This window comes from Drosophila willistoni (assembly GCF_018902025.1).
Source record: "Drosophila willistoni isolate 14030-0811.24 chromosome XR unlocalized genomic scaffold, UCI_dwil_1.1 Seg143, whole genome shotgun sequence".
Classification (NCBI taxonomy): domain Eukaryota; kingdom Metazoa; phylum Arthropoda; class Insecta; order Diptera; family Drosophilidae; genus Drosophila; species Drosophila willistoni.
The window spans coordinates 632,133-659,271 of NW_025814056.1; the positions used below are offsets into that span (position 1 = coordinate 632,133).

The 27,139-nt window shown below is 39.4% G+C and overlaps 6 protein-coding genes across 7 annotated transcripts; 3 read left to right on the forward strand and 3 right to left on the reverse strand.

The window, feature by feature from the left end:
• Window positions 1-506: 506 nt before the first annotated feature.
• LOC6646380 (myotubularin-related protein 9) lies at window positions 507-3,906 on the forward strand. The gene is made up of 6 exons (XM_002068998.4): window positions 507-1,066; window positions 1,210-1,460; window positions 1,539-1,938; window positions 1,992-2,467; window positions 2,534-3,044; window positions 3,109-3,906. Exons 1-6 carry the CDS (start codon window positions 914-916, stop codon window positions 3,187-3,189), a joined length of 1,872 nt encoding a protein of 623 aa, XP_002069034.1. The 5' UTR covers window positions 507-913; the 3' UTR covers window positions 3,190-3,906.
• Window positions 3,907-4,258: 352 nt separating this feature from the next.
• Window positions 4,259-7,024, reverse strand: LOC6646313 (protein Pixie). The gene is made up of 5 exons (XM_002068999.4): window positions 6,940-7,024; window positions 6,427-6,641; window positions 5,755-6,365; window positions 4,981-5,697; window positions 4,259-4,911 (listed from the first exon to the last, which is right to left on the reverse strand). The coding sequence occupies exons 2-5, from the start codon at window positions 6,637-6,639 to the stop codon at window positions 4,617-4,619; spliced, it is 1,836 nt and encodes a 611-aa protein (XP_002069035.1). The 5' UTR covers window positions 6,640-6,641; window positions 6,940-7,024; the 3' UTR covers window positions 4,259-4,616.
• A 276-nt stretch (window positions 7,025-7,300) lies between these two features.
• LOC6646314 (signal recognition particle subunit SRP68) lies at window positions 7,301-9,657 on the forward strand. The gene is made up of 4 exons (XM_002069000.4): window positions 7,301-7,448; window positions 7,539-7,888; window positions 7,956-8,618; window positions 8,683-9,657. The coding sequence occupies exons 1-4, from the start codon at window positions 7,355-7,357 to the stop codon at window positions 9,385-9,387; spliced, it is 1,812 nt and encodes a 603-aa protein (XP_002069036.1). The 5' UTR covers window positions 7,301-7,354; the 3' UTR covers window positions 9,388-9,657.
• A 314-nt stretch (window positions 9,658-9,971) lies between these two features.
• On the reverse strand, window positions 9,972-12,847 carry LOC6646315. Its single transcript, XM_002069001.4, has 3 exons — window positions 12,201-12,847; window positions 10,992-11,275; window positions 9,972-10,922 (listed from the first exon to the last, which is right to left on the reverse strand). The coding sequence occupies exons 1-3, from the start codon at window positions 12,583-12,585 to the stop codon at window positions 10,113-10,115; spliced, it is 1,479 nt and encodes a 492-aa protein (XP_002069037.1). The 5' UTR covers window positions 12,586-12,847; the 3' UTR covers window positions 9,972-10,112.
• A 7,770-nt stretch (window positions 12,848-20,617) lies between these two features.
• On the forward strand, window positions 20,618-24,105 carry LOC6646316. Its single transcript, XM_002069002.3, has 3 exons — window positions 20,618-20,776; window positions 20,971-21,102; window positions 23,677-24,105. Exon 3 carries the CDS (start codon window positions 23,681-23,683, stop codon window positions 24,077-24,079), a length of 399 nt encoding a protein of 132 aa, XP_002069038.1. The 5' UTR covers window positions 20,618-20,776; window positions 20,971-21,102; window positions 23,677-23,680; the 3' UTR covers window positions 24,080-24,105.
• On the reverse strand, window positions 24,099-26,993 carry LOC6646317 (N-acetylgalactosamine kinase). Of its 2 annotated transcripts, none has more exons than XM_015177604.3 (5): window positions 26,918-26,993; window positions 26,002-26,357; window positions 25,201-25,934; window positions 24,931-25,135; window positions 24,099-24,524 (listed from the first exon to the last, which is right to left on the reverse strand). In XM_015177604.3, exons 2-5 carry the CDS (start codon window positions 26,349-26,351, stop codon window positions 24,341-24,343), a joined length of 1,473 nt encoding a protein of 490 aa, XP_015033090.1. In that variant the 5' UTR covers window positions 26,352-26,357; window positions 26,918-26,993; the 3' UTR covers window positions 24,099-24,340. The 2 variants fall into 2 exon arrangements, with proteins under 2 accessions (XP_015033090.1, XP_046867815.1); XM_047011859.1 differs by lacking the exon at window positions 26,918-26,993 and adding an exon at window positions 26,592-26,786.
• Window positions 26,994-27,139: the final 146 nt, after the last annotated feature.

Sequence of the window (27,139 nt, forward strand, 5' to 3'; positions counted from 1 at the left end):
ACTTGAAAGATTTATGTCAGGAAGTCGGGGAAAATAAATGTTTTGGCAAAATTTAAAAAAGGGATTTTTTCCGAACATTAATGTAGCTTGCAATGAATCTTTGGAAACAAAGTACTCTTTAAAAGGGAATAGAAATTACAAAGAATTGTTAAATATTCTCAAAGCACTTCATTTTGAAAAAAATAAAATTAAAATCGAGTCGAAAGTAAATGGAAAGGCGGATTGTTTTAAAAAATTTCAAAATGTGTAGCATAATTTTGGGGTGATGAATATTTAAAGAATCTTGATGAATGCTGGAATGGTCTCAATTGAAATCCTGTTTAAATGACATTAAATTGTATGTTACAAAAAAAATTTATAAAGCTAAAGGTTCGAATTACTCTATTTTTTGACTCGAGGCCACGAACCAAGAGTAGTTTGTGCTTCGTATATTTTTTACTTGCAGCCTTTTGGCATGTCTGGCAGCACTCGGTAAGAATTTGTGTTGCCAGAGGTATCAAAAAAAGTCAACAAAAACAAAAGTCCGTGGTTAGTTTCAATAAGAAATGCTATCACATACGAATGGCGGATGTGGGTGATAGTGATTAAAGTATTTGTAAAATGTTTGTGCCAGCAGAGCAGGAGTAACACTATTGAGCAACATTGGTGGCAGTTAAATTATAGCCCATTCTTTTTACTGTGACGCCCACACGACTGTTTGTGCTGAGTGTTGTTGTCGGTACAAGGCGTTTGTAAAAGGGGTTGCCAAGGGGCGGCAGAAGCAATCAAGTGGCAACAAGAACGACAACAACAACACCAGCAGCAGCAGGAGAGTAAAATGCAAAAAGTTAATTAGTGTGAACAAAATCATATTGAACAGCCCGTGGTGGCCGGGTCATCCAATTAGGTTTGGGCACCGAGTTATATTCGCGTCATGGAGTTCGCCGATCTGATTAAAACACCCAAGCTGGATGGGGTGTTTCTACATGACCCGCTGCAAGCAAATGCAACAGTTGAGGGTACCCTGTGCATAACGGGCCATCATTTGTTGCTTAGTGCGAGGCAGGAGAATAGCCAAGAATTATGGGTGAGACTTCCCTCCTCCTGTCTTTATTTTGTTTTTGCTTTTTACTTCAGTTAATAAAGCGTAAAGTGGTCCCTTGCTAATTTAATTATATGATCTCCTTCTCCTCCGTTTGGTTGACATTTTGGGCTGTATTTGACATTCAGTTACTCCATAAGAATATCGATTCTGTGGAGAAGAAACCATCGATGGGCCAAAACATTGTCCTGGGTGGTACCATTACACTTAAGTGCAAGGATTTGAGAATTATCTCGTTGGAGATAAAGTATGCCAAGGAGTTTTTCAATGTTGCTGCATCTCTGGAGGCGCTCAGTGCCATACAAAATCCAGAGCTGGACTATCCATTCTTTTACAGACCGATGTACTCCATATTGGAGGATGGTTATACCATGTTTAGGTAATTAACAAATAAGCCCATCTCTTTACATAAATATAAATATATGCGTATATATGAAAATGATCCAATTAATTGCAGGCCAGAGCTGGAATTTGCTAAACTCATTAACGGTGTGGGTGCAATGGGCGGCATTTCTTCCCCCAATGTGGCCAACATAGCAATTTGCTTGCCATCTACATCATGTATATCTGTGGGTGCAACAGCAGGCAGCAGCAATAGCATCGTTGGCATACCCCACCCCCTGCAAAACGGTTTTGCGCTGGATGCAGCAGCCGCTTTGACAGTGGGAGGAGCCACTATGATACTGCCGTCCTGCGAATGGCGTCTCACGAACATTAACAAAGACTTCAGCGTTTGCCCGACATATGGCGCCACGCTAATTGTACCTAAAGCAATTACGGACGAACAGGTTGCTCTTTCTGCCACATTTCGCGATGGTGGACGGTTTCCCATGCTCAGCTACAGGCACGAGAATGGCGTAAGTTATATGCAAGCCATAATTTGATTGGCTTAATTCAATTTTTATTCCAGGCCACTTTGATGCGAAGCTCTCAGCCTTTGTCCATACAAGGTATCAAACGTTGTCGCGCCGATGAGGCCATACTTAACTTAGTTCTGGGGCGCAGCAAAAAGGGATTCATTGTGGACACTTGGGGCAAGGGAAAATCCAATACGGAAACCGATCTTCATTACTCCCAGTGGAAGAAAGTAAATCGATCGATTGGAAATGTTAGCTCACCTGCTTCCATACTGGATAGTTATGCCAAGCTGATAGAGGCCTGCAATGATATAGGCTGCAGCACCGACAAATGGCTCTCTCGTCTTGAGAACAGTGGCTGGATGAGCCTGGTATTAAACTCATTAAATGCTTCATGTGTGGTAGCTCAGTGCTTGGATCAAGAGGGCAGTCCGGTACTAGTTCATGGCGCCAAGGGATTAGACTCAACTCTGATTGTCACATCGCTGGTCCAGATTATACTCAATCCCGATTGCCGTACTGTACGGGGGTATGTTGTAATCATAAATTCTTATCACATTATCTTTAATCTATGAGCTTACTATCTGGAGTTTAGTTTGCAGGCGCTGATTGAGCGAGAATGGATACAGGCGGGTCATCCGTTTGCCTCACGCCATCGCTATGCATGCTACACGCCACATCAGACGCGCAACAAGAATTCTGGGGCTACTTTTGTGCTTTTCCTGGATTGTATTTACCAGTTGTTCACACAGTTTCCGTGCAGCTTTGAATTCAGCACACAGTTGTTGATATTACTATTTGAGCACAGCTACTTCTCGCAATATGGCACTTTTCTCTGCGACTCAGAGAAGGAACGACATGACTTAAAAATCCATACACGAACGACAAGCCTTTGGTCCTATCTGAATCGGCCAGATGTATTACAAACTTTGCTAAATCCTTTGTATGAACCAAATGCCAATGTCATATGGCCATCTGTGGCACCCATTAGCCTGGAATTGTGGGGAGAACTTTATTTACGTTGGGTGGTAGATCAGCGTAGCCTGATTAGTAATATGGCTCAAATTCAGGAACTGGTAACACGCGAGAAGGAGCTTAGAACTCAGGTGAGTTAGAGATTGGAGTGTAAAGGAAGATAAAGGAAGCTAGATATTAAACTTTTCACTTTAGGTTCTTAAACTGCGCAAACAGGCCTTGGAGCTGAGCCAAGATGTCTCCACACTCATGAACCATCATGCTGAATCTGCATAGATGGATGGCTACCTCAGAAGCTGCAACAATCTCTATAACTCCTCCTTCACACGTTTACATACATATTTTTGATACGTTTGAATTTAGTTTAAGTCCATATACACATATACTATATATCTACGATATCTATTATTTCTATTGCAATAAGTCTTAAAGAGTTCCATTTACAACCAAAATTGTGCTGAACAACTGAAAAAATGTAATTATAATATTATACTTGTATTTGGATCAGATTTTGAATCAAAGATCCATTCTAAAACGGTATATATATATATATAAATGTACATATGTAGCTACATAATTACGCTCTCTGTCTTTACAAGCAAATTGCGCTCTCTAAACTAAAGTGAAACTAACATGGCACATGGCAAAACTATCAAATGTTTAATAACAATTTGAGTCAATTTTTGACGCATTTACTTTTATGAAATTTTTAAATATATAAGAAGTCTTCAAAATTGAATATTTATCTATACATACGGTACTAACCTTAATTCAGTGTTTAATGATCAAATTTTAGTATTGTAATCTCAAGAGATTTGCCTTTTTCGAAATGTTTAATGAAATCGCATAAATTTGTAAGCTTTAAAAGTTAAAAACAAAAAAAAAAACAAAAACATTGTAAAATGAAGAACAACCGAAACGGAAATTAATTAATTATGCTATGCATGCGTTGGTACATTAATATTTATAAATGTTTGTAGTTAATATAAATGGCATTGTGTGTTTTTTTCGAATTGTGATCATATTTTGAGAATCAACAGAGAAGTCCTTACATATGTATATAGTATATATGTATGTATATATATACTTATGTTTCTATTGTGCGTATTTTGAGTGTAAATTTGCAAGAATGCTTAAGTGCAATAAATATGTGTTAATTTGCAAGCAGCAAAACAAAAACCATTTCTATTAATTAATCCCTCCATATTTATGTATATAGCTTTCAACGTTTCCATGGATTACCTCTTGGAAGAAATTATAATCTATGGGATTCATTGCTGGAACACAAACATATTTTTTAATTCACATTCACTAAGTAAGACGTAAATTGGAACACAAGGATGTATTTGCCGTTTTCTATAAAGTAAATTAATTTATTGTTTTTACCTACTCCTGCAATTGCTGACAAAAAACCATTGCTAGGCTTTGCTTTATTTTGTTTTCGCTGTAAATACATATATAAAAAGTTTACTTTTGTTGGCGATTGTACAATTGTCTTTGAAAAAAAACAATAACAAAATAGAGTGAAAACGAATTTCTGGGCTCATTGTTCATTACAAAAAAAAAGCAAAATAGACAAAATTAACATAGAGTGGAAAGGAGAAGTTAGAAGAGAAGAATTAACAAAGAATCCAGTTGTCCAGTTCAATCTGTATTGTTGACGGCGGATGAACTGAAATTATGTACGTGTGTGTGTGTGTGTCTTAATTCGAAGCCTCATCCTCCAAAAAGAAGAATTGACCGGAACGCTTCTGTTCCGTATCTTTAACAGAGTTATTTTTATTGATGCGCGGCCTGAAGTTATTGGGATCGCGACGGAAGGTGATGCCGAGCAGTTCTAGGAAACGGTTCATGCCATTCAACAACGATTGTGGCGTAGATGCCGTGGTCTTGACTGAGGGCTGACCTTCGATCACAATGACACGGTCAGCGAGGTAGGTGGCCATAATGAAATCGTGCTCTACAACAAAGCCCGTTTTCTTGGCATGCAAAATGTAACTAAAAAACAAACGAAAAATTAAATCGTTAAAGTCTTTATACAATGGTTGAGGATGAGGAACAACTTACCGCTTGATAACCTTGGCAGCCACCAGACGTTGCTCGGAATCCAAATAGGCGGAGGGCTCATCAATAAGATATACATCTGCTGGTTTGCCCAGACATAGAACCAATGCCACACGCTGCAACTCACCACCAGATAGGTTGGGTACCTCCTGATCCATGATTTCTTCAATCTTCATGGGTTTCATAACATCCGCTATAAACTGCGGATGCACATAGGCATCACGAATCTTGTCATGCAATAAATGACGTACATGGTTTTGGAATTTGGGGGAAATCTTTTGCGGTTTGTACGAGATATTCAACATGGGCAGCTCCACTTCACCATCTGGTTGCAGATTTCCAGCAAGCATTCGAATAAATGTCGTCTTTCCAGTACCATTTTCGCCGAGCAGAACCAAAATTTCCGAATCACTAAAATGGCCTTTTTCCACAGTAAGCTCGAATTTGCCGAGTGTCTTGACCATGGATGGATAAACATAATGATTCATACGCTTAATTTCCTCTTCTGTAGCTGATTCGGAGACCTTAAACGTAAGGGATTCCGTGCGGAAACGCATATTCTCCGTGGGTACAAAACCGTCTAGGAAAATATTGATGCCTTCGCGCACAGAGAAGGGCATAGTGACCACTCCATAGCAACCAGGGACACCATAAAGGCAGCAAATGAAATCAGACAGGTAATCCAGCACAGACAAATCGTGCTCCACAACAATAATGAATCTTTAATAGAAAGAATACAATTATAAAGTCATAATGACTATGGTGCTGGATACTCACTTGGTGGGATGGAGCAGCGAGCGTATGGTAAGGGCAGCATTAAGACGCTGCTTGACATCCAAATACGAAGACGGCTCGTCAAACATGAAGATATCCGCATCCTGTATACACACAGTGGCAATGGCAAATCGCTGCAATTCTCCTCCAGACAGCTGGGCTATATCACGGTCTCGTATGTGCGACAGGTCCAGCATCTCGCATATCTTGGTCTGAATGTTCAGATCATTCTTCTTGTCCAGCAATTCACCAACTTGACCACGCACCGCCTTTGGGATCTGATCGACATACTGCGGCTTGACTAAAGCCTTTAAATTATCTTCCAATATCTTGGTAAAGTAATTCTGCAGCTCTGAGCCACGGAAATAGGCAAGGATTTCCGTCCAGTCGGGTGGACTAGCGAATTTACCCAAATTGGGCTTTTGCTTGCCAGCCAGGATCTTCAGGGCCGTTGACTTGCCAATACCATTTTGGCCAACAAGACCAAGCACTTCGCCCGGACGCGGTATAGGCAAACGATGCAGCTTAAAGGAGTTTTTATTATACCGATGAGTTGTGTGCTTTTCCAGATTGCTGGGCAAATTAATGATTGTGATGGCCTCAAATGGGCATTTCTGCAAGTTAATACACATATTAAGTCATGACAGAAATGGTAAATATTAAGTTCGTACGCACCTTGACACAGATACCACAACCGATGCACAGTTCCTCGGACAATGAGGCTATCTTAGACGTGGGTGTCACCTCAATGCACAGCTTGCCCATGCGCACCACTGGGCAGGATTTCTTGCACTCCTGACGACACCGTTTTGGTTTGCACTTGTCATCGCTGACAATGGCAATACGGGTCTGCTTGTCTGTCTCCTCGTTGTCTTTTCTACGCGACATGGCTGAAAGATATCAATAAATAGAAAATCAAAAAATGTCTCTCACATGTATGTGTTTCAACCAAGTGTCAACGTTGCAAATCTTTCGAACAAACCAGTGCAGCAGCAGCGACTGCTGCTTAGCAAGGTGAACACAGTATGAGAGAGGGGTAGGGTGCTGCATGCAGCATTTAAGTGAAAGTATAACCTCAAATACTGATCAAAACAATTGATTTAAGAATTAAATCGCCATGCACTGTTATGTAGAGAACGCTGACCCCTTTAAAGATGCCGCTCTAGTCCTAAATCGATGTGTATTTACCTGCGAACTAGTCCGAAATTGTTGTAAAACAGGCAGAACGCACGCTCTTGCGTGTCAGCTAACAAGTTTCAAAAGGAGAGCTCGATACTACTCATTTGAGATGGACACATGTCGTGAGTTCAATGGTATGCCATGGTCACACTGTCTGTTTTGTTAACAAACTAAATTTATTTAAATCGAAATAAAGGTGAATTGTTAATTTTTGTCAACAAATTTCGTTGAATTTAATTCTCTTCCTAACTTTTACATATGGTGCTGTAATATCAGTTTTTAAAATTAAAAAGAAAAAATAATTCGATGATTCGATGATTTGCAAAAATTGAGAAAAATATCGATAGCTGGATTAATCGGATTATTTCCCATATCCAGCTCTTTACACGTCGTCGGTTTGCTTAGTTACTTTGCTTGGGGAAAAATGGTCGAAGAAAATCCAAATAATGGGGAAAATCCGGAGAAAACTGATGGCGGAGCAGCCGTGGTGGAGCCACCGAAAATCTTTACTGTCGAAAGTGAGTAATGGGTTACAGCCCCCAATGACCAGATGCAGTTTAACTTAAACGCACGGAGTTGAACTTTCACTATTGCTTTCTCGCCTAAAGTATTGCACATGATTAAGGATGCACAGCAGCAGCATGGTCTGCGTCATGGTGACTATCAGCGCTATCGTGGATATTGCACGCGTCGCATACGACGTCTCCGCAAGGCATTAAAGTATCCGCAGGGCGACAAGCGCCACTTCAAACGCCGTGATGTGACCCTTACCCAATTGACGGGTAAAAAAGCTGATGAGCGCTTTATTCACATTCCTCTGATCAGTTCCGAGCGAGCCTGGGCCTATGCCATGCAGCTGAAGCAAGAGGCAAATACGGAACCAAGGAAGCGCTTCCATTTGATCAACAAGTTACGTCGGGCCTGTTTCTATGCTCTGCAATTGCAAGAGTTGTGCAATGTAAGATTGACAAATGTTATTAATGTGTATGTACTTTTATTACTTTTTCCATTTTTTCTTGTGACAGTCGGAGGTCTTTGACGCCCGTACGAAGCTGGAATGTGAAGCCTATGTAGCCTGGATGCATGGCACTCTGCATTTTGAGCTGCAGCTTTGGAAGTCGGCGGGCGAGCATTTAAAACGCGCCCAGGTAGTCTATGAGAATCTGGCCAAGGCCTTACCCGATGACGAGCAGGAGCTGTATCGTGCCAAGGTTAATGAGTTCGCGCCCAATCTCCGTTACTGTGCCTACAACATCAGTGGTGGGGCTAGCGGGGGCAAGATCGACGAGATTCTCGAGCTGCGTGCCCAGGGAGTACTCGAAAATCTTGATGTGTTGGTCAGCCAAACGAAGACAGAAAGTAGCGAAGGCCTGCAGACAATCGACTGGCGTGGACGAAAGGTTACTGTGCGACCAGAGAAGGTGCGTCTGTTCCTACTTAGTGCCCAGGAGCTAGACAAGTCCCTGGCCAAGACAACCAAATTAGACGGCAAAATTGAACTAATCGAACGCATTCTAATGGACTGCAAGGATGCCATTCAGGCGGTAAGGGATGAAATTAAACAGGATCCTAAACTGCGATCATTGACGACCGGTCAAACAGTGTCTGGCGTGCAATATTTGCTAGCCTATTTGAGTTATATACGCCATAGCCGGACTCTCCAGCGTAATCTTTGCCTTGTGGACCAGGTAAGACATTGAAGCAAGCATTGCCATTTCTTCCATTTCAATCCTTTATTGTTTTGATTCTCAGGCCAAGCTCAACTTTGACGATCCCAATCAAAAATCCCAAATCGTTGGCGATGGCAAACGTGTTCGCTCTCAGGATTTGGCCCGCCTTTATGAGATCATTTTGCAGAATGTGACAGAAATGCAGCAAATCGCCGGCATGGAGGAGGATGTTCAGTATCAGAGTGAAGTTGCCAATTTGGCCATTACATTTAAGGCGTTCCGCTGTTATTACATTGCTCTTACGCTCATCGACATGAAGAAATGGAAAGAAGCTGTGGCTCTCTATGAGCGCGCTTCCAACTATGCCACTGAGGCTCTGAAAGGGAAATCATCCTCAGAGTTCCAAATGCAGGCGGAGCTCAAACAAGTTGTATCCACCATCGATGGCTGCAAGTTTTCGGCCCACGCCTACAGCGTTTTAGAGGATGACACAAAGGAGGATGCCGGTGGCTCCTCATCCAAATCCCAGAAGACAACGAAACCGCTTTATGAGCGTCTATCAGAGTACAAGGAGGATCAGCCGCTTCATACCAAGACACCAAATGTGTTCAAACTTACTCCAGATATGGAACCTATTCCCTGCAAGCCCCTGTTCTTTGATTTGGCAATGAACTATATGGAATTGCCATCGCTGGAATCCAAGTTGGAATCATCTGGCAAGAAGGGCGCCTCCATAACGGGCTTCGTTAAAGGCTTCTTGGGTTGGGGCGGCGGCGGCAACAAGTGAGAGATTCCTCACTCAAAAATGCCCTCTTTCTCTTTATCTGCTTATTTTTTGGATTCCACGCATTTAATGTCGCCCTTAGACAACTTTTTGTCTAGGCTAAGGAATTAGTTTGTTGTTTTATATTTGTTTTTTGGCTTTCTACATACACACATACACTACTCGCGCGGCAATTGTATAAACAAAATATTATTTTTTTTCTATGTCAACACCGAACATTTATGGGTTCCAACAAAGTGAACAATTATTGGTAATAAAGAATTTTACAATAGACCGATGACGTGTCCTTACTAAAGTTTAGACATCTAATAGACACAAAGCAATCACAATAGTTATATTTTTAATCAATTTATTGATAAACTAATACTACATCACTTTGAATCAAAGAATGCAACCGAATTGATAACGGTTACTCTACATATCGGTATACTAATATCATTTTGGTTATCATAGCAAAAATATATTAATAACTTCGGATTAATTTTCAAAATCAATCGGATTCTGATCGGATCCAAATCTGTCCAAGCACCAGTAGCTTGGGGAAAAGCAAGCCAAAGCTTATGTATTATTCGTGTAGGCTAAATGGATGTTGCTGCATCTATGTATTATATTTGTATCGGTTCCGTAATGGTATGGAGGTATTATAATGGTTAACAATTTATCTGTAATGTCAATTGAATTCGATTCTATAGGTTGTAGAAGGGTTGCATTCCCTGCTTTATAAATACTCATAATTTCGCCTGCATCTCCTCCAGATAGCCATGCTCATAGAACTCCATGGCCAACTCCCTAATACGCAAATGGTATTCCGGTGTTAGCTTTAGGGTGTATTTAATCTCCTTGCCGTTGCGATTTAGTTCGCTTATCACATCGAGATTGGGTAGATTATTTGGATCAAAGGTGACCGCTGGCAGTATCCACATACATATGGCCAGACCATAGTGCACTTGTCGCACATATTCGGCGCTGAGTCGCTGCAGTGAAAATGTTTCACATAGCCCAGCCAGTTCTTTTGCTGCCGGTGTGTGCCTTAACTGATGGCCTAGTTCCCTGGCCAAAGCCTCGGCATAGGCAGCCAGCATGGTGTCTGTGTGCACATCCCTTAGTTGTCTTCTTGTGCTGGTGTATATAAAGTGCAGTATGTCAAACACCGGCGATGTACGTCGCATTGCCTGCAGATCAAAGAATATGGCCTCCTCGGGCTGGGATCGAAACATGATGTTGTTCACCCACAAATCACCGTGGCACACAACACTAAGAGGAGACTCGGCTGCTGCATTAATTTGCCGCTGCAGTTGCTCAAACAGTTTGGGTTGCAATTGCTGAATGAGGCGTATGGGTGCGGTCAGGCTGCCATCGGCATTGGACGAATGTAGACTATCCAAGGCCTGCTGAACCGATGTGTCCAATATATGAGAATAGAAGTCAGCCGCCTGCTGGCAGTATACAATCTCGCTCATATGTCCACATTTCTCAGCGAAATGCAACGATTCTAGTTGCTGGGCAGCCAAGGAAGCGGCATGCAATTGTGCTAGTTTCTGCAACAACAACAATCCGCTATGAACCAATTGCGATTACTTAGGAGTTCTGGTAAATTACTCACTTACCTTCATCACCAGCAGGCAATGGCGAAGTTCCAGGCCAGCCAAACGATTCTGCATGCGAAATCCCAAAGATTTCAGATCCTGCAGCACTATAATCGGTTCTCCACTCTCGCCCTGGTCGTGGGTGTCGGCTATATGGCATAGCGGGAACAACTGATGTTGGCTATAGCGACGTAAAACAGGCACCAAATGACGATAGACATTAATCTCATTGCTGAAGGCCTCCTCGCAACGGTAAAGCTGACGTCGCGACAGACTGGGAATTTGTCGTTTGATAATCACAGTGACTAAAATGAAATAGTAAGAGATATTACAAGAGAGTACAACAGAGAGGTAAAGAGAGAGAGAGAGCGCCATCACGGCAAACAGCTGTTTTTTGTTTATAAAAATTTATGAATGAAATTTGTGATGGGTGGCCTTGTGTGTCTGTGTATGTGTGTGAGAGTCGAGTTTGCTCTCTTTCTCTCCCTCTCTCTCTCTATTTCTCTTTCTCTGCCAGTAGCTCTCTCTCTCTATTTTGTATGTGTGTAAGTGTGTATGGGAGTATGCGTCCTGACCTTTAGCAAATGTATGCATATAGATATATATATATTACGTATACGTATGGGTGTATTGCATTTAGAACGCGTGGAACAAGGCCATTTGACGCCGCCGCCGACGCCACATAACAAAAACAACAAAAAATATATATACATATATCTATAATGCTATAATGACTTAACTATGCATCTGCTGAGAGATACCCTAAAAGGTTAAAAAAAAAATTGCATAATCAGGATACAGGACATTGACCATTTAAAATGGGATAAAACTTAATCTCCCTTTCTTCTAACAATCTAATTTCCTTATCATTAGCAGCAAACAGCAAGTTAAATGCATTTACTTGAAACTCTACTAACTAAACTAATATGTACTAATGCTGATACATTTATAAGAAAAATAAATAAGTAAACAATTTAGCAAATTCTGCTGTAAAGTACAATAATGAGCATTAGTTTTACAAATTGCTAGTCGGCAGAGAATTATAAAATCGTTTTTTGGACTATATTCCCTCACTGCGGTACTTCTTGTTACTCGCCACTAATTATCCATATACTCTTTTCCATTACAGGGTATGTATGTATATGTATGCATGTGGCAATAAAATCAATAGGTTTTAACACGAAACAATAGTGGAGGAGGCCTCTTCCTACCTCCCTATAGGTTATTTACCCTTTTCGCTGGATGCCAGTACTTGATCTTGCTGTTGATGCTGCTGCTTCTTCTGCTGCTTTTGCTGCTGCTGCTGCTGTTCTTCCTCATCATTTGCCTTGCTGATTGTCACACGTTTCACCACAGACATATAATTATCGCCACTGCTACTGCCCGCACTGCACGCAATGTGGGCAATGCTAAAGGATACCAAATTATTTTGACTAAACAATTTACGTAAATGATCGACATTCTCCTCATATTGATTCGGAATGGAGCCCGCGGCATTGGCATCGACTAGACTGATGTCAAATGACTCTAAGGCCATTGCCATGGCACCATTCGAAGGTCCTCCTCCTCCGGTTGTTGCCGTGGGCTGGGTCATTGCCATAGCGTCCGCCTCCATTGCACTTGGCTGTCGATGGTTAACTGTGAATGGTTCTGATTGCCGAATTGTGTGCCAGTTCTTAAATTCTGCATTTGCAGCATTTTCTTTGATTTGGCTTTGCCCTATACATGTGACACCGAATTGAATGCAGGTCACTTATAAGATACGATTATTAATACTATAATTTTACTTCTTCTGACAATTTTTTGTTTTGCTGTGTTCTGTGTTTTAGCACAGTTCTGCGAAATGCGTCAAAAGTTGGCAAACAAAATAACCGCGCGGACTGCACAGCGAAAACGAACTGACTCAGTTTATCCAAATGCAATGAGAGAAGCCGACAGAGAATGCACTCAGAAGCATTGCACCACATACCCCACACAGTCACACACACACACACACACACACATATGTACACTCATGTGGACACACTTGAGTCTAGCGGCAGCTGGTTTTGCTCTCTTTTCATTGAATTTGAAAGCCGGTAGCCAACTAGTCAGACACACAGACAAGCGCGTTTGTCAGTCTCCACCTGGATGGAGACTTTGTAGGTAAACATGTTGCCAGGGTTTGCTCTCTATCTATCTATGCATGTGCATGTATGTACATATGTGTGTATGTCTGGCGCTTTGTCTCTCTGGTTCAAGGTTAACCTTACTTCTAGTTGCCTACTTTTCCTCTCCACGGGCGCACTTTCACTCAGCATGCATTTGCCGATTCGTATACGTAATGTAGGTACAACGGATGTGGTTGCTCATACGCCGCATGTGGTTCATAGTCGTTTGCATTGTGCCACAAATTCGTGCACTTGAAATTGCATTGGCTCGTCCTTGATAACTGCATAGCCCACCCAGCTGCGTGTGGGTCGAGGTAAATTGTGAACATGAATTCAAGTAAATAAATTCAATGAATTTAACAAAAATAACAAAAAACACCCTGAGGGGAGATTGCATTTGTTATGTTCTAAGGTTTTTCCATAAAGAGTAATGCAAAATCATTATCTGTAATCCATACATACATACGTATACATAAATTGTTGTACTTTTCCGGATATCGATTTACAAATAATTGGATACCAAATATATACGTATGGGTAAACAAAATGCTAATTTGCGTACGCATTCCAGATTTTTTTAATTACAATTTTTAAGATATTTACTTCGACCTATCAAAATAAAATCATTTATGTAATTTAATGTAGGAATAAAGATATGTTCACCAGAAAAAAATCAATTGTACGACCATTTCTAATATTTAAATGCATTAGAAAATTTCATCCTTTAAACAAAACACAAGTTTTCTTACACAAGTTTTTCTTTTCGATCAAGGATAGAAAGCACATTGCATAGGTATGCATAGGTTCCATACTTTTGTTGGATAATGCCAAGTAGATAATTTATAAGTTTTTAACTATACATACATATATAGGCCATCATAATGGGATCTTTAGGTAACATTTGCTTTCTGAATCGAGGGTCCCTTAAGTTTTGTACGAATAAAGTATGAGAATGCAAACTCTTAACTTTGCTTATCTGTAACTTAGCCCAATTTTAACCGATTTTCGAACCTTTTAATGAATTCTGAATTCTTTTGGAAATCTTGCAAGTGCAAAGAATTCCAATAAACATTAATTTCATGAAATTCCAATCTAGTCATATAACGCTAACTTTGTCAATTTGTAATTCTGGCAATTTTTAATCGTTTTTTAAAATTCATATATCAGTTTTCTTTATAGCTCGCAAATAACTGTTGACAGTTTCAGAATAAGTGTTGTTCAATGAAACTTTAAAAAAAAAGTCCGATAGCAACCGATTGTTTTTTTCATATAATAATTTTGCTCGCACTCAATCGATGAGCAGTTTATTATACCCTTGCAAAAAGGGTATATTAATTTTGGTCAAAAGTGTGCAACGCATAGAAGGAAGCATCTCCGACCATATAAAGTATATATATTCTTGATCAGCACGACGAGACGAGTTCAAATTGCCATGTCCGTCCGTCTGGATCAACGCAAACTCCTCCTAGAACGTTGGAGCTACAGAGCTGAAATTTTGCATGTAGGCTTGTATATACTGCAGGCGTTGTATATCTCGGATTCAGCCGGATCGGACCACTATATCATATAGCTCCCATACAAATGGCAAAGTCACCAACAGTGACTTTTCTTAATAACTTCGTTATTTTCTGAGCTATTGTCATGAAATTGAATATTGGTGAGTGAATTACACATGTAAACGACTGTGCCAAATTTGATCAAGATCAAGAGGGTGACTATATCATATAGCTTCCATAGGAACGATCTTTCGAAAACAGTGACTTTTGTCAATAACTTCGTTACTTTTGACGCGATTGCTTTCAAATTAAACATTTGTTAGTTTATTATATCTGTTAATGACTGTGCCGAATTTGATCAAGATCGGGTTACTATATCATATATGTAGCTCCTATAGGAACGATCGGAGAAAAACAGTGACTTTGATCAATATCTTAGTTTTTTCCTATGCTAAGATTGTAGGCCGTTCTTTAGCCTTTTTTGCTTAAACGTTTTTCTACTTGATGGCTATAGGTAAGGAAAGAGTTACCAAAAAAATTGCAAGGGTATACAAACTGTGACGCGGTCGAAGTTAGCCCCGGCCCTCTGGTTTTTCAATTTAGTTAGCTCTGCTCATTCCCTTACTGTTCTTATAAGTTCGCATTGAAACCTCGAAAACTAAAGTTTGGCGATATTTCGTTTAGAAATTGGCTAAAATACATTCTAAAAAAGTCAGATTAACCAAAAATTCATGTTAAAAATTCTAGCAAAAAAACATTATCTGTGCGGATCGCGTTTGACCTTTTTTTCTTCATATCAAAAAGTGATCTTATTTGTATTATGACTCCGCAAACTAATATTTATGGATTCTTGATTATAGTAGGCCCCTATCTGGCTTAACCCGGCACTGATTACATATGAGATCCCGATTATTACGCACAGCAGGCCAAAATGAATGTAAGAGTGCACCAATTCCCCAATCTGACATCATAGTTGTATTAGCAAAGTTCAAACACCATGCTCATTAACAGCTGCGGAAAAAAATCTCCTTCAGAAATGAAGTTTAAACAATGGATCGATCGACCCCAGCAATTTGTTTATTTAATATGCAACTACAAAGTTGGCTAAATGGCCATTTATTAAATATTATTAATGAAAGAATTCAAGTTCATATATACTGACGGTTCTATGTCAGACTCTGGTACCTCTTACAGCATAACCACCGAAACGGAAATCATAAAATATTCCCAATTACCCAACCACAGCTCAATCTTCACTGCTGAAATCTCAGCTATTTTAGACGCATGCTTACTGGCAAAACAATCAAACCGACATCATGCAATCTGCACAGACTCACTCTCAGCTCTAAAGTCGATCGAAAACATCAGCAACCACAACTACTACTGTTCCACAATTCGAGACATCATATCCTACAAATATCCAAAATTAATACTAATATGGGTACCAGGACACACCAACATAGCGGGAAATGAAACAGCGGACAGAGCAGCACGCCAAGCTCTTCTCTACCCCTTGACATTTAAGAACAACTACAATACAAAAGACACACAAAAACTCCTAACAAAACTCTTCAAACAGTACAGGGACGAGCTATGGCAACAATCCTCCCCACACTACAGAAGAGCCAACTCCACAAAACTCTCAATAAGCGAATACTCCTCAGTTAATAATAGAGTAGACCTTATAAAATTTGCAAGAATTCGCCTGGGACACTCGGCACTCACACATAGTTACATACTAAACAGAGACCCCATACCAATGTGCCATTCTTGTAACACCACCCTAACAATTAACCATATAATCGCAGAATGCAGAGATCTTAATCGAGCAAGAACACAATTCCTGCACCCAAACCCCTACGAAACCATAGCTTACCCTTCCAACAAAAATATCACTGCACTAATCAAATTTTTAAAAGCAACCAACATATACCACAAAATATAAAACCCCCCCCATAAATTTGAAAGATACAAAAAATTACTTGAATTATATGTAGATATTAAAGGTAATAAAATTATTAATATATAAGAACAACTACTGTAAATAAATATTTAAGTAGATTTAAACAAAAATCAATTAGTCCATTTGTTACCTTAAGGCCTAGTAGCTATAGCTAGTAAGAAGATTGGCTTTAATTTACAATCACTGCCCAATCACAGTATAAATAAATAAATAAATAAATAAATATTAAAATTTGCCACGGCCAATAAATATCGAAAAAGAAAAAAAAAGAAACCGCTCCCAAAAAAGCAAAACAAAATAACATATAACACACAAACCACAACACAAGACATAGTCTCAAACAATGTATGTAAATACCAACTAGAAATCGAGATATACATACGCACCAGTAAGAGATGATGAGGAAAGTTCAAGGGCAAAGCCATAACAAAATGTCCAGTAGTGAGCTGAGCCCCGAATCCAGCAGCGCCCCAGCAAACAGCTTCCGCCAGCTGTCTGCTGATCGGCCGATGTAGTTGAATAACCCTAAGACAAACGCACATACGACTAGAGGAAATAGGGGTCAAACATGTGCAGCCAGCAAAGAGCGCAGACGTGAACTTAACGCTCAAACGCCAATTCAGCATTCCAGATTATTATTTTAAGACCTATTTCTATAATAAACTGAAGAAAATATGAAAATATGGATGACGAAAACGTTTAACGAAATTTGAGCTGGACAAACAATAAAACAATAAAACCAGGCAAACAGAATTGTAAATTGGATTGTTTTACCTTTTTATACCATACACCCATAGGGTGAAATGGTATATTAAAGTCGCCAAAATGTATGTAACAGGCAGAAGGAAGCTTTTCCGACCCCATAAAGTATATATAACCCATAAAGTATATTTAACTGGTGTATGGTATACCTGAGTCGGCGAAACGACTCATTTAGTTCATTTTGCTTTATATACTTATTCTTTACCGGACAGAGTCAAAAATATATATATAATTATACTACGCATGACAATTGTCATAAGACTGATCATAACAAAATGTTCTCAAGATCAGGAAAAAATCCTCCTGATATTCGGGCTGCTGGAAAATTGATCGATGCCCAAAAACAGAAAGGGGCTAAGAGAAGAAATGAAAAAACTCTTTCGCCCATATCCAAATCGAAGCGGGCAAGTGGACAGGCTATGCTCTCGACCGCTACTACAAGTCAACAAGCAACCTTACTAACAGATATGCCATTCTTGACGCAGATGTTGACTGTGCTGAGGACACCCTCGCGAAAGCCAAACTGGTGATCCGACAAGAAACGGCATACATTAATATACGATTTAGGATCGTTCTCTCGTTTCTCAACTTTATGAATCATTATGATTGCGGCCATTTTAAACTGCTTAGGGCTGGACTCTTAGAATAATATTCAAAATTAGTGCTATGTCGATAATAGCCAGGATAGGCACGGTTGCTTGGTTGCTGCTTTATTGCTGGCTGTAACAACAGTTTGCCGTGGTTTTGGTTTTCCCTTAAGCGGATTACTAGTGCTTGGTGTTTGGTTTTGCGAATCCTGGCCAATATAAGTAGCTTTGTCCATTGGACTGTTAACAGCGTCGTCTTCTGTTTACGTACACTGCATTGCTCCGATTTGGCTTTATAATGTGCATATATGGGGAATTGCTGCGAAGTCTATTGACAAACTCATACAGGTACTTCGGAATTGCGCTGTGCGCCAAATTACAAACTGCCATAGCAAGTGCGTCTCAACCTGCGTACAGTGGAGGAGCAGATCGGTAGACACACTTGCACTTAACACCCGGCTCATTGGACACCGTAGTATCCTCGCAAGACTAAGAAGAATGGGCAACACCAACATCAATATTTCTAGATTTCTTGGATATAGCAATGAGGTTTGGTTCTTTTGTGTTATTAAGATACTAATTATGTACCTATGTATGTATGGATTCAGCGCTTAAATAAATTTCTAAAATTTATTGCAGTCCTTGGCAATAATATTTTTACTTTTTGAAATTTCTTTCCCTGCAACTCAATACAAAACATTATTACACTTCTTACTACAATTTTTTCTTCTTATTCCACACATACAGTTCATGTAGCGTTGCGTCTGTGTGTGTATGCATGTGCTCTGTTGATTTGGTGATGACCAAGAAGTAGGCAACCCTTTTAAAAAATGCATGTTATTCACCCTAAAAGTATGACTTACAAATTGTCTAGGTGTGTAAGCTTCAAATAACAAGTCGAAAAAACGAAAAAGTCCGCGTCACTAGGTCCTGGAATCTCCTTCGGATAGCTAAGAAAAAGGACCTTTTTTACAAATCGCCATCCTCGAAACCCAACTCTTTTCGTCCTGCGGCAGGATTTCCAAATTTTAGAGCCAAAAAACGAAAAAGGATAACTTTCTCGATGCCATATCTCGACAGGACATTAACCAGCATTGACAAGACAAGGCTTTTAATGTTCTCCAGGATCAAAACAAAAAAAATGTCAAAAAAGTTGCAAAAATCCATGAATGCCCTTTTCACTCGGTCATTTTGTGGGAATGTCCTTTTGTAATCCTGCATTCTTCTTTTAATGAAAAATAGCAAATATCTCGCGAGTCCGTAAGTGCTGTCAAGAAATTCCAATCGTCAAGGACTACCGTTGGTGCAAAGGTCATATCGATATTCCTGTGGAAAGCTGAGACATCAAGGTTTTTGTTCAAGTTTTTTTGCCCACTTTGTACAATTTGGGACTTGGAAAAATTACAATTCGAAAGAAGGGAAAAGTCCTCATAACTCGATCGTTTTAACAATGAGCGGGATATCCTTTAGCCAGATGGATATCCTTGTTTGTCCGCATCGACTAAGAACACCAGGTCCTGGAATGTCTTTCGAGAAGCTGCCCAAAACATTTGCCCAGATGGGAATCCTTGTTCATTGCATCGACTGAAATAATAAATTTGTTTATGCTTTATTTTGTTAGTAAATTCAGCTTATTTTGTTTTTTTATACCCTTGCAAAAAGGGTATATTAAGTTTGGTCAGAAGTGTGCAACGCATAGAAGGAAGCATTTCCGACCATATAAAGTATATATATTCTTGATCAGCACGACGAGACGAGTTCATATAGCCATGTCCGTCCGTCCGTCTGGATCAACGCAAACTCCTCCTAGACCATAAGAGCTACAGAGCTGAAATTTTGCATGTTAGCTTGTATATACTGCAGGGGTTGTATATCTCAGCCGGATCGGACCACTATATCATATAGCTCCCATACAAACCGCAATGTCACGAACAGTGACTTTTCTCAATAACTTCGTTATTTTCTGAGCTATTGTAGAAATTTAATATTGGTGAGTTTATTATACATATAAACGACTATGCCAAATTAAATCAAGATCGGATGACTATATCATATAGCTCCCATAGGAACGATCGGTCGAAAACAGTGACTTTCTTCAATAACTTTGTTACTTTTGACGCGATTGCTTTCAAATTAAATATTTGTTAGTTTAGTATATCTGTTAATGACTCTGCCGAATTTGATAAATATCGGGTTACTATATCATATAGCTATGGCATATAGCAGTGACTTTAATCAATATCTTCGTTATTTCCTATACTAAGATTGTAGGCCGTTCTTTCGCAAACTTTAGCCTTTTTAGATAAAATGTTTTTCCACTTCCACTTCCAACCAAGGCAAGTTCTTCGTGGCCATTCATGGAACATTTTTGCAGTTGACATACAGACGCGATGAATTCGATAATCGATCTTTAAAGAGGATAAATGAAAGTCAGAGGAAACCCAATTTAATCACAATCAATCAAGGTTCCTGTGTAAAAAAGCGTCACGCGTATTGAAACATTGACGAACTGGTGGAGTCTGTGTCGAATTGGTCTCAATTTGGCGCTGCTTGGCGCATCCTCTGCGACGGAGCACTCTTGAAAGCAGAGCGCCTTATTCTAGTAAACTAAGCAAACTTAGTTTTGATTTAATTTTCAATTCAATTTTTTTTTTCATAAAATAATTTGGCAAAATTGGTAAACATATAAGTTCTCAAAATGTAAATTCAGACTCAAAGACTTTATTCTTACCTACAAATGAAGAAATTAAATACTGTTCATTGTCATAATTTATCTTGCTTGAAATAATATCATGATCATAAGCGTGATTTACATTCCAAAAAATTGAGTTTAAAAAGCATTAAAACGGTATATTATTTTTGAAAATCGTTTTAAACTTGTCAAAGTTCAACTCATAAGTAATCAAAACCAAGTTAAACTCACAAAGCTACAGATTCGAAGATTTCAGCGCTTTTAAGAATTTTTAAAACTTTTCAAATTAAATTTTTGTCATTTACCCAATTTGCTCAGAACTTTTCAGTGCTTAAAAATTTTGTTTACAGCGCTCTGAAACCAAGGAAGCCCCTCAAGGCGCTGGACCCGTAGAATTTGTTAATGATCCTATAAGGCTAGTCCAGCACTGTGAACTATATGATATAGCCCTCTGATCTTGTTGAAACTTGGCACAGTCATGGGTACGTCTATTGAACTAAAACGTAATTATGTGTATGACAACTTTTTTCGAACAATCTAATTCTATAAAAGCTAAAATATAATAAAAATTCTACAATTTTACAATTTAAGTAGTTTTAATTGTTTTTTCCCCCCGTAATTGTTCCAGTGTATTCCCCTGACATTTCACTAAAAATTTAATTGTAAACTTAGTAATTTTTATGAACGTTAAGATTAATGATAGGTCTATTAGTATTCAATGCCAATGTTCTTACACATGAGATCCTGACTATTGCACAAATCCAAAATTCGCCAATCTGACATCATAGTTGAGAATTAACTAATTTTAATTAGCAAAGTTCAAAGACCATGCTCATTAACAGCTGCGGAAAAAAATCTCCTTCAGAAATGAAGTTTAAACAATGGATTGATCGACCCCAGCAATTTGTTTATTTAATATGCGACTACAAAGTTGGCTAAATGGCCATTTATTAAATATCAAAATTTGCCACGGCCAATAAATATCGAAAAAAAGAAACCGCTCCCAAAAAAGCAAAACAAAATAACATATAACACACAAACCACAACACAAGACATAGTCTCAAACAATGTATGTAAATACCAACTAGAAATCGAGATATACATACGCACCAGTAAGAGATGATGAGGAAAGTTCAAGGGCAAAGCCATAGCAAAATGTCCAGTAGTGAGCTGAGCCCCGAATCCAGCAGCGCCCCAGCAAACAGCTTCCGCCTGCTGTCTGCTGATCGGCCGATGTAGTTGAATAACCCCAAGACAAACGCACATACTTACGACCAGAGCAAATTGGGGTCAAACATGTGCAGCCAGCAAAGAGCTCAGACTTGGACTTAGTGTTCAAAGCGACTACTCCTCCCGCCCTCCTCTTGATCCACTCCTCGCTGCACGCACACCCACCCGCCCTTGCCACTAGACCGCCCCGATTAAAGTCAAAGACTCAACATTATATTCAGGGTCAAACAGCACTTTCAAAAATACATACATATATCTCACCAAGCTAGCACTCGGATTCGGAATTGGATTTAGATTCGGATTCTAAATAAACTTGTCAATCATACATATGTACCTGACATATCTTTGTATCTGTATCTGTATTTGTATCTGTAAATATATGTATCTGTATCTCTATCTTTCTATCATCTGTGTCCGCATCTGACCTTTTTTGGCGGGCATTTTTGTAGAGCATGAGAAAAATAAATAGAGAGACGGAGACGTAAAATATTATATACACATATTATATCATTGATTTTAATTGCTTTAAAAGTGTGTGCTTTTTGCCTAGGCCTAGGTCAGCTCAATTGTGCACTAACACTAATTAAAAGCACCATAATTAATTTAATAAAAATTTAAGGCAGCTAAGCCAAAGCCGAACACTCGACTAGAAAAATTTTGGCTCATTCTTGATTTTGAGTGTGTTTTTGTCCCCCCCACGAATTAAATTCGATTCAACTCAAAGTTGCTCGCTTGAGTTATTCGTTTCTCCGTTGTTGTTGTTATCGTTGTTGTGGTTGTTGTTGTACTTTTTGTGGCATTCAACGGCTAGAGCATAAAAGTTCGCTACCTTGTTATTCTATGATCAGTTTACAGCCTCAACAACTTCAGCCAGGTGTTCCAGTTACAGTTAAAAACGGATTAAAATAATAATAATATACATATATATATATATATATAAAACCAAAAGTGTGTGAGTGCATTATTAATCGTGTGGGCGTATCGCACCAAAACGATCGACCAAATCATGTCTTTATCTACCAAATCAAATAACCTTGACATTGGCTTTTATATAATTTACATAAACTAAATGACATTTTGTGGACTTTGACTATGTAAATGCATTAATCTATTTTTTTTGTTTTTTTTACGACGCATAATCAAAAGTACATTGAAGGTTCAATAAATAAGGCCCTAAAAATAATTGGCATATAGTGATCATCTCGGGAATGAAATCGAAATAAAACTAAAAGTGATGGATGATAGGACTCACAAGAAATATTTGTTCGATTCAAGTGAATTTAAAGGATTATAAAACTAAGAAACTGTTAAGGAAATATCCTTGAATGTGTAATAAACAATTGGTTTTGGCAAGTTTTTCCAATTACGTCCAATAATGTGGGGTTTTACTGTAGCTGCTTTTTTGATATTGTTCAAATTGGACCACTTTCTGGTTTAACAATTAAAAGTTCGCCAAATGTCCGAGTCTTATCAATAAAAAACAAGCCAGTTTGAGAGTCGCAAAAAAAAACAAAAAAAAAGTTCATGGATAAGCCATATGTATGTATGTATACGTTAAGCAAAGATCTCTTGCTCCACTTGGCCATGTGAGCGATAATTGATTTTCCCGTAAATAATTTATGACGCACGACGCTGACAGGTGGACCGACACTTGTAGATTAAAACTGTCCGCTACCGTCTATCGAACGGTCATAAATCTACCCCAGTTGTGACCCCCACAATCCCCCCACACAACAGCAGCTCGCACACACCCCAACAGCCTCTCATCAGCCTTTTTTTCCACTCATAATAATGACTTGGCTTCATTTCCTTTGTATATTTTTTAGAGCCATGTTGCCCACCTGTTGCCATCAAATTGTTGCAGTCTTGTTGTTATCTTTGCTGTCATTGAGCTTCAGTGTCTTGCCTGTCCAGGGTCAATTCTTCTATCATCAGGCTTTGGCCAATAGCCAGCGTTCAGCATATGAGCCTGCCTCGCCCTATCAGGGTTATGCCACAGCCGATGCTCATCCATCTGTTGTCCAAAATGCTCATTGGGAATCCGAATTGCCAGCGGAATTATCAAAGAGTTCACGTTTCTACAATGATCCGGTTATTGCTGCCAACTTGGCCAAGGAATCGCTGCTGACTAGAAAAGAAATGGCTGTAATCGATCGCGAGGCTGAGAAAATACCAAGGGAACAGGTCTATAAGCTATTCAAAAATGCAGGATATCTGAGTCGCAGATAAGAATTATGAAAATTATGAATTTCAATTGTGCCTTGTTGTATTCTAGTTCGATAAGATTGTTAATAAATTGTACATAAATAGCAAAACAGACAGTTTTCTCTCACAAAGATTACATATGTATGTGTGTGTGTGTGTGTGGAATGACTAAAGATTAGGATAGAACTATGCTTATATACACACAATCATTGTATATCTTTTTTTATATATACAGAGATAAAGTTGTTTAGGGTTTTTTTTTAAACGATTTTTTGCAATCCATAATTAAACAATCAACTCGGCCCCATTGCCGGGAAATGTGGCAAAAACAACCTCATTGAAATCATTTGGCTGATAGCGCTCCAAAAGGTGAGCCGGCAAGTGGGCATAGTAATCAGTTTTAAGCACTTTGATATACTGCTCAGCTGCATCAATTGAATTACACATGGCCACAATACAGCCGCCCCATCTAGAAAACAAAAAGAGAAAAGAAATGTTGCAATAATAACTTGAACTATAACTATAAGGAAAGAGGAAAAGAAGAGAGAGAGAGAGAGAGAGAGGACAGAGACATTGCAATATTTTATTTATCAGGATCAGTTATGGGCATTTACGTGTCATAGACTTCCACAACACAAAAGGAGGCCTAGCTTCAAGGTCAGAAAATGAAACTCAATTGAACTTGACACCAATTTCGGAATCAGGTTCTTGTCTCTCTCCCTCACTCTTTACTTATCTAGTGCATGCCATTTCATTCTCTTTAATGCTGACCTACTACTCGAACTACTTGCTATTTGTCCTGTTCTCATAATACTCTCTCCTTCATTCGATCTCATTGAAGACTTTGGATTATTCGAGGCTAGTAGCTAACTTACCCCGCTCCTGTTACACGTGCACTGACATCCATTTTATTGGATATGGCGATTAAGCGCTCCACATCTGGATGCGAGCACTCGTAGAGCTCACGTAGACTTTGGTGAGATTGACGCATAAGTTGACCCAGGTGCTTGACATCCTCTTCACTTGATCGCAAAGCCAATTGCTCGCATATTTTTCGAAATTTAGCTACTCGACCAGATTCTGCAAAAGATTTGGTACAAAAAAGATTTTATGGCAAAAAATATTTAGATACCTAAGAGTCTTACCCTGTATGACATGAAGGGCCCGTTGACGCAGCTTAAACTGTTCCATATGCCGGGTGTTGGCCGATAAGAAATCTTTTTCAAGCTCTTGCTCAGTTATACCCAACTCTTGGCATATATCTGATCGGGAATAAATCAATTTGGTTAACTGCTGCTCAATCAGCTCCTCAAATGTGGCATTGTCCATACGACAGGCTTCTTCGAGGTCAATGAAACGTGTAAAATTCCGCCAATTGCTGAGATTTTTATACTTGGCCAACCAGCGAGTGGCCAGACGGCACTCCACTACGCGTTCATTGTAGTCCGAGGAGGCTGCCTTGTTTTTCTGTGCCAAACTATTGGCGACTACGAAACATTTGCCTGCTGGCAATGTAACCGGAGTCCCCTTCAATTTCGGATGGAACTCAATGTGATGGGCACATCCTTCTTTTCCCAGATAGGCAATGGCCTGGTCCATTCCTCCGCTATGCGTGCCAATATATTGCTCACACCTGGCCGATATGGAGGCCAGCTCCTTACGATCCAACTGCATGCCCTGCACATTGGCTGTGGCCAATACTGCAGAGCTGACCATGGCACTGGAGCTAGAGAGACCAGCTGCCAGAGGAACATTGCCGATAACGGCAATTCGCATGCCCCGGGGCTGCCACTTACTCCCCAGATGTTCCTGGACACCCTTGATGCCACAGAGGAAATACAAATACCACGCTGGACCACCAATTTTGGGTAGCTCAATGCTGCAGTAGGATATAAAAGTAAGCAACTTATACACCTTTTTTTTTTTTTGTTCATAATGCTACTAACCTAAACTTCTTTAAATCACACTCAAATCCTTGAAACTTGGCCTCATCAAGATTACGTAGTTGTAATTGACTCTCCACGGGATTAGGACCAACAGCTAATATTATGCTTTGCGTGGACAGAGCCATGGGTAAAACTGAATAGCCACAATAGTCAACATGTTCGCCTATGAGATTAACACGTCCTGGGACTCGGACATAAAATTCCGGCTTGGAGCCATATTGATCCTTAAAATAGGTTCCCAACTCCTGTAATCGTTGAAAGATCTTATTCTCCGGTTGAAGCGATAATTTGGCCACGTACTCATCGCCCAAAATTTGGGCAGTTCCATTGCCATTTGCCTTCGATGTCATCGTAAACTGAAAATACGTATGCACAAATTTTAATAATCGAAACTTTGTTGTTTTTACAACTGGATGTTAACGTGTCGCAGTAACCAGTTAAACCTTAATAAACATTTCGGGTCATTAAAAGCGCAAAAACACGTAAACAAATACGTGTATGCATATATGTATACCTATATGCATGCAATGTTTACATACATACACACATCGAAGGGTTGCGAAAAATTAGCTTATCAACAATGTTCGTACCTTATCACAATGTCAAATCATCTATTAACACACTAAATATGATTAACTAACATCTTTATCGCATAGGGAAGCGTATTTCTGTTACACTTGCGTTCAATTGATGCAAATATGTGCAATAATTGAAAAAGAATAGCAAAGTAGCAGCAAATATAAACGAACAACAACAAAAGTGCAATCTGCCGGCAAGAATGTGTGTGAAAGAGAGATGAGAGTTGAGATATCAGCTGAGGTGCTAGCGTTGCCCATAGTCTTATAATTGGCGGTTTAATTTATCGATTTAAAAATTATGTCAATGCTTTCTAAATTCCACTATTTATAGTACTTACCAAAACGACTGTTATCAATTGTTTTTGTTATTAAATTGAATCACTTGAATATGTCTTATCGGAGGAGCCGAGTTCTAGTTCTCGATGCGAACGCCACGAATTCCAATAAAAAACTGAACAATTCTCGACGAAGTGTTTCCGCTTTTGTTTAAATTCTGATATCGTCCAGAATCTTTTTAAGTACGAATAACCCGGGCTAGTAGAGTTTTCAGTTGAGTAAGT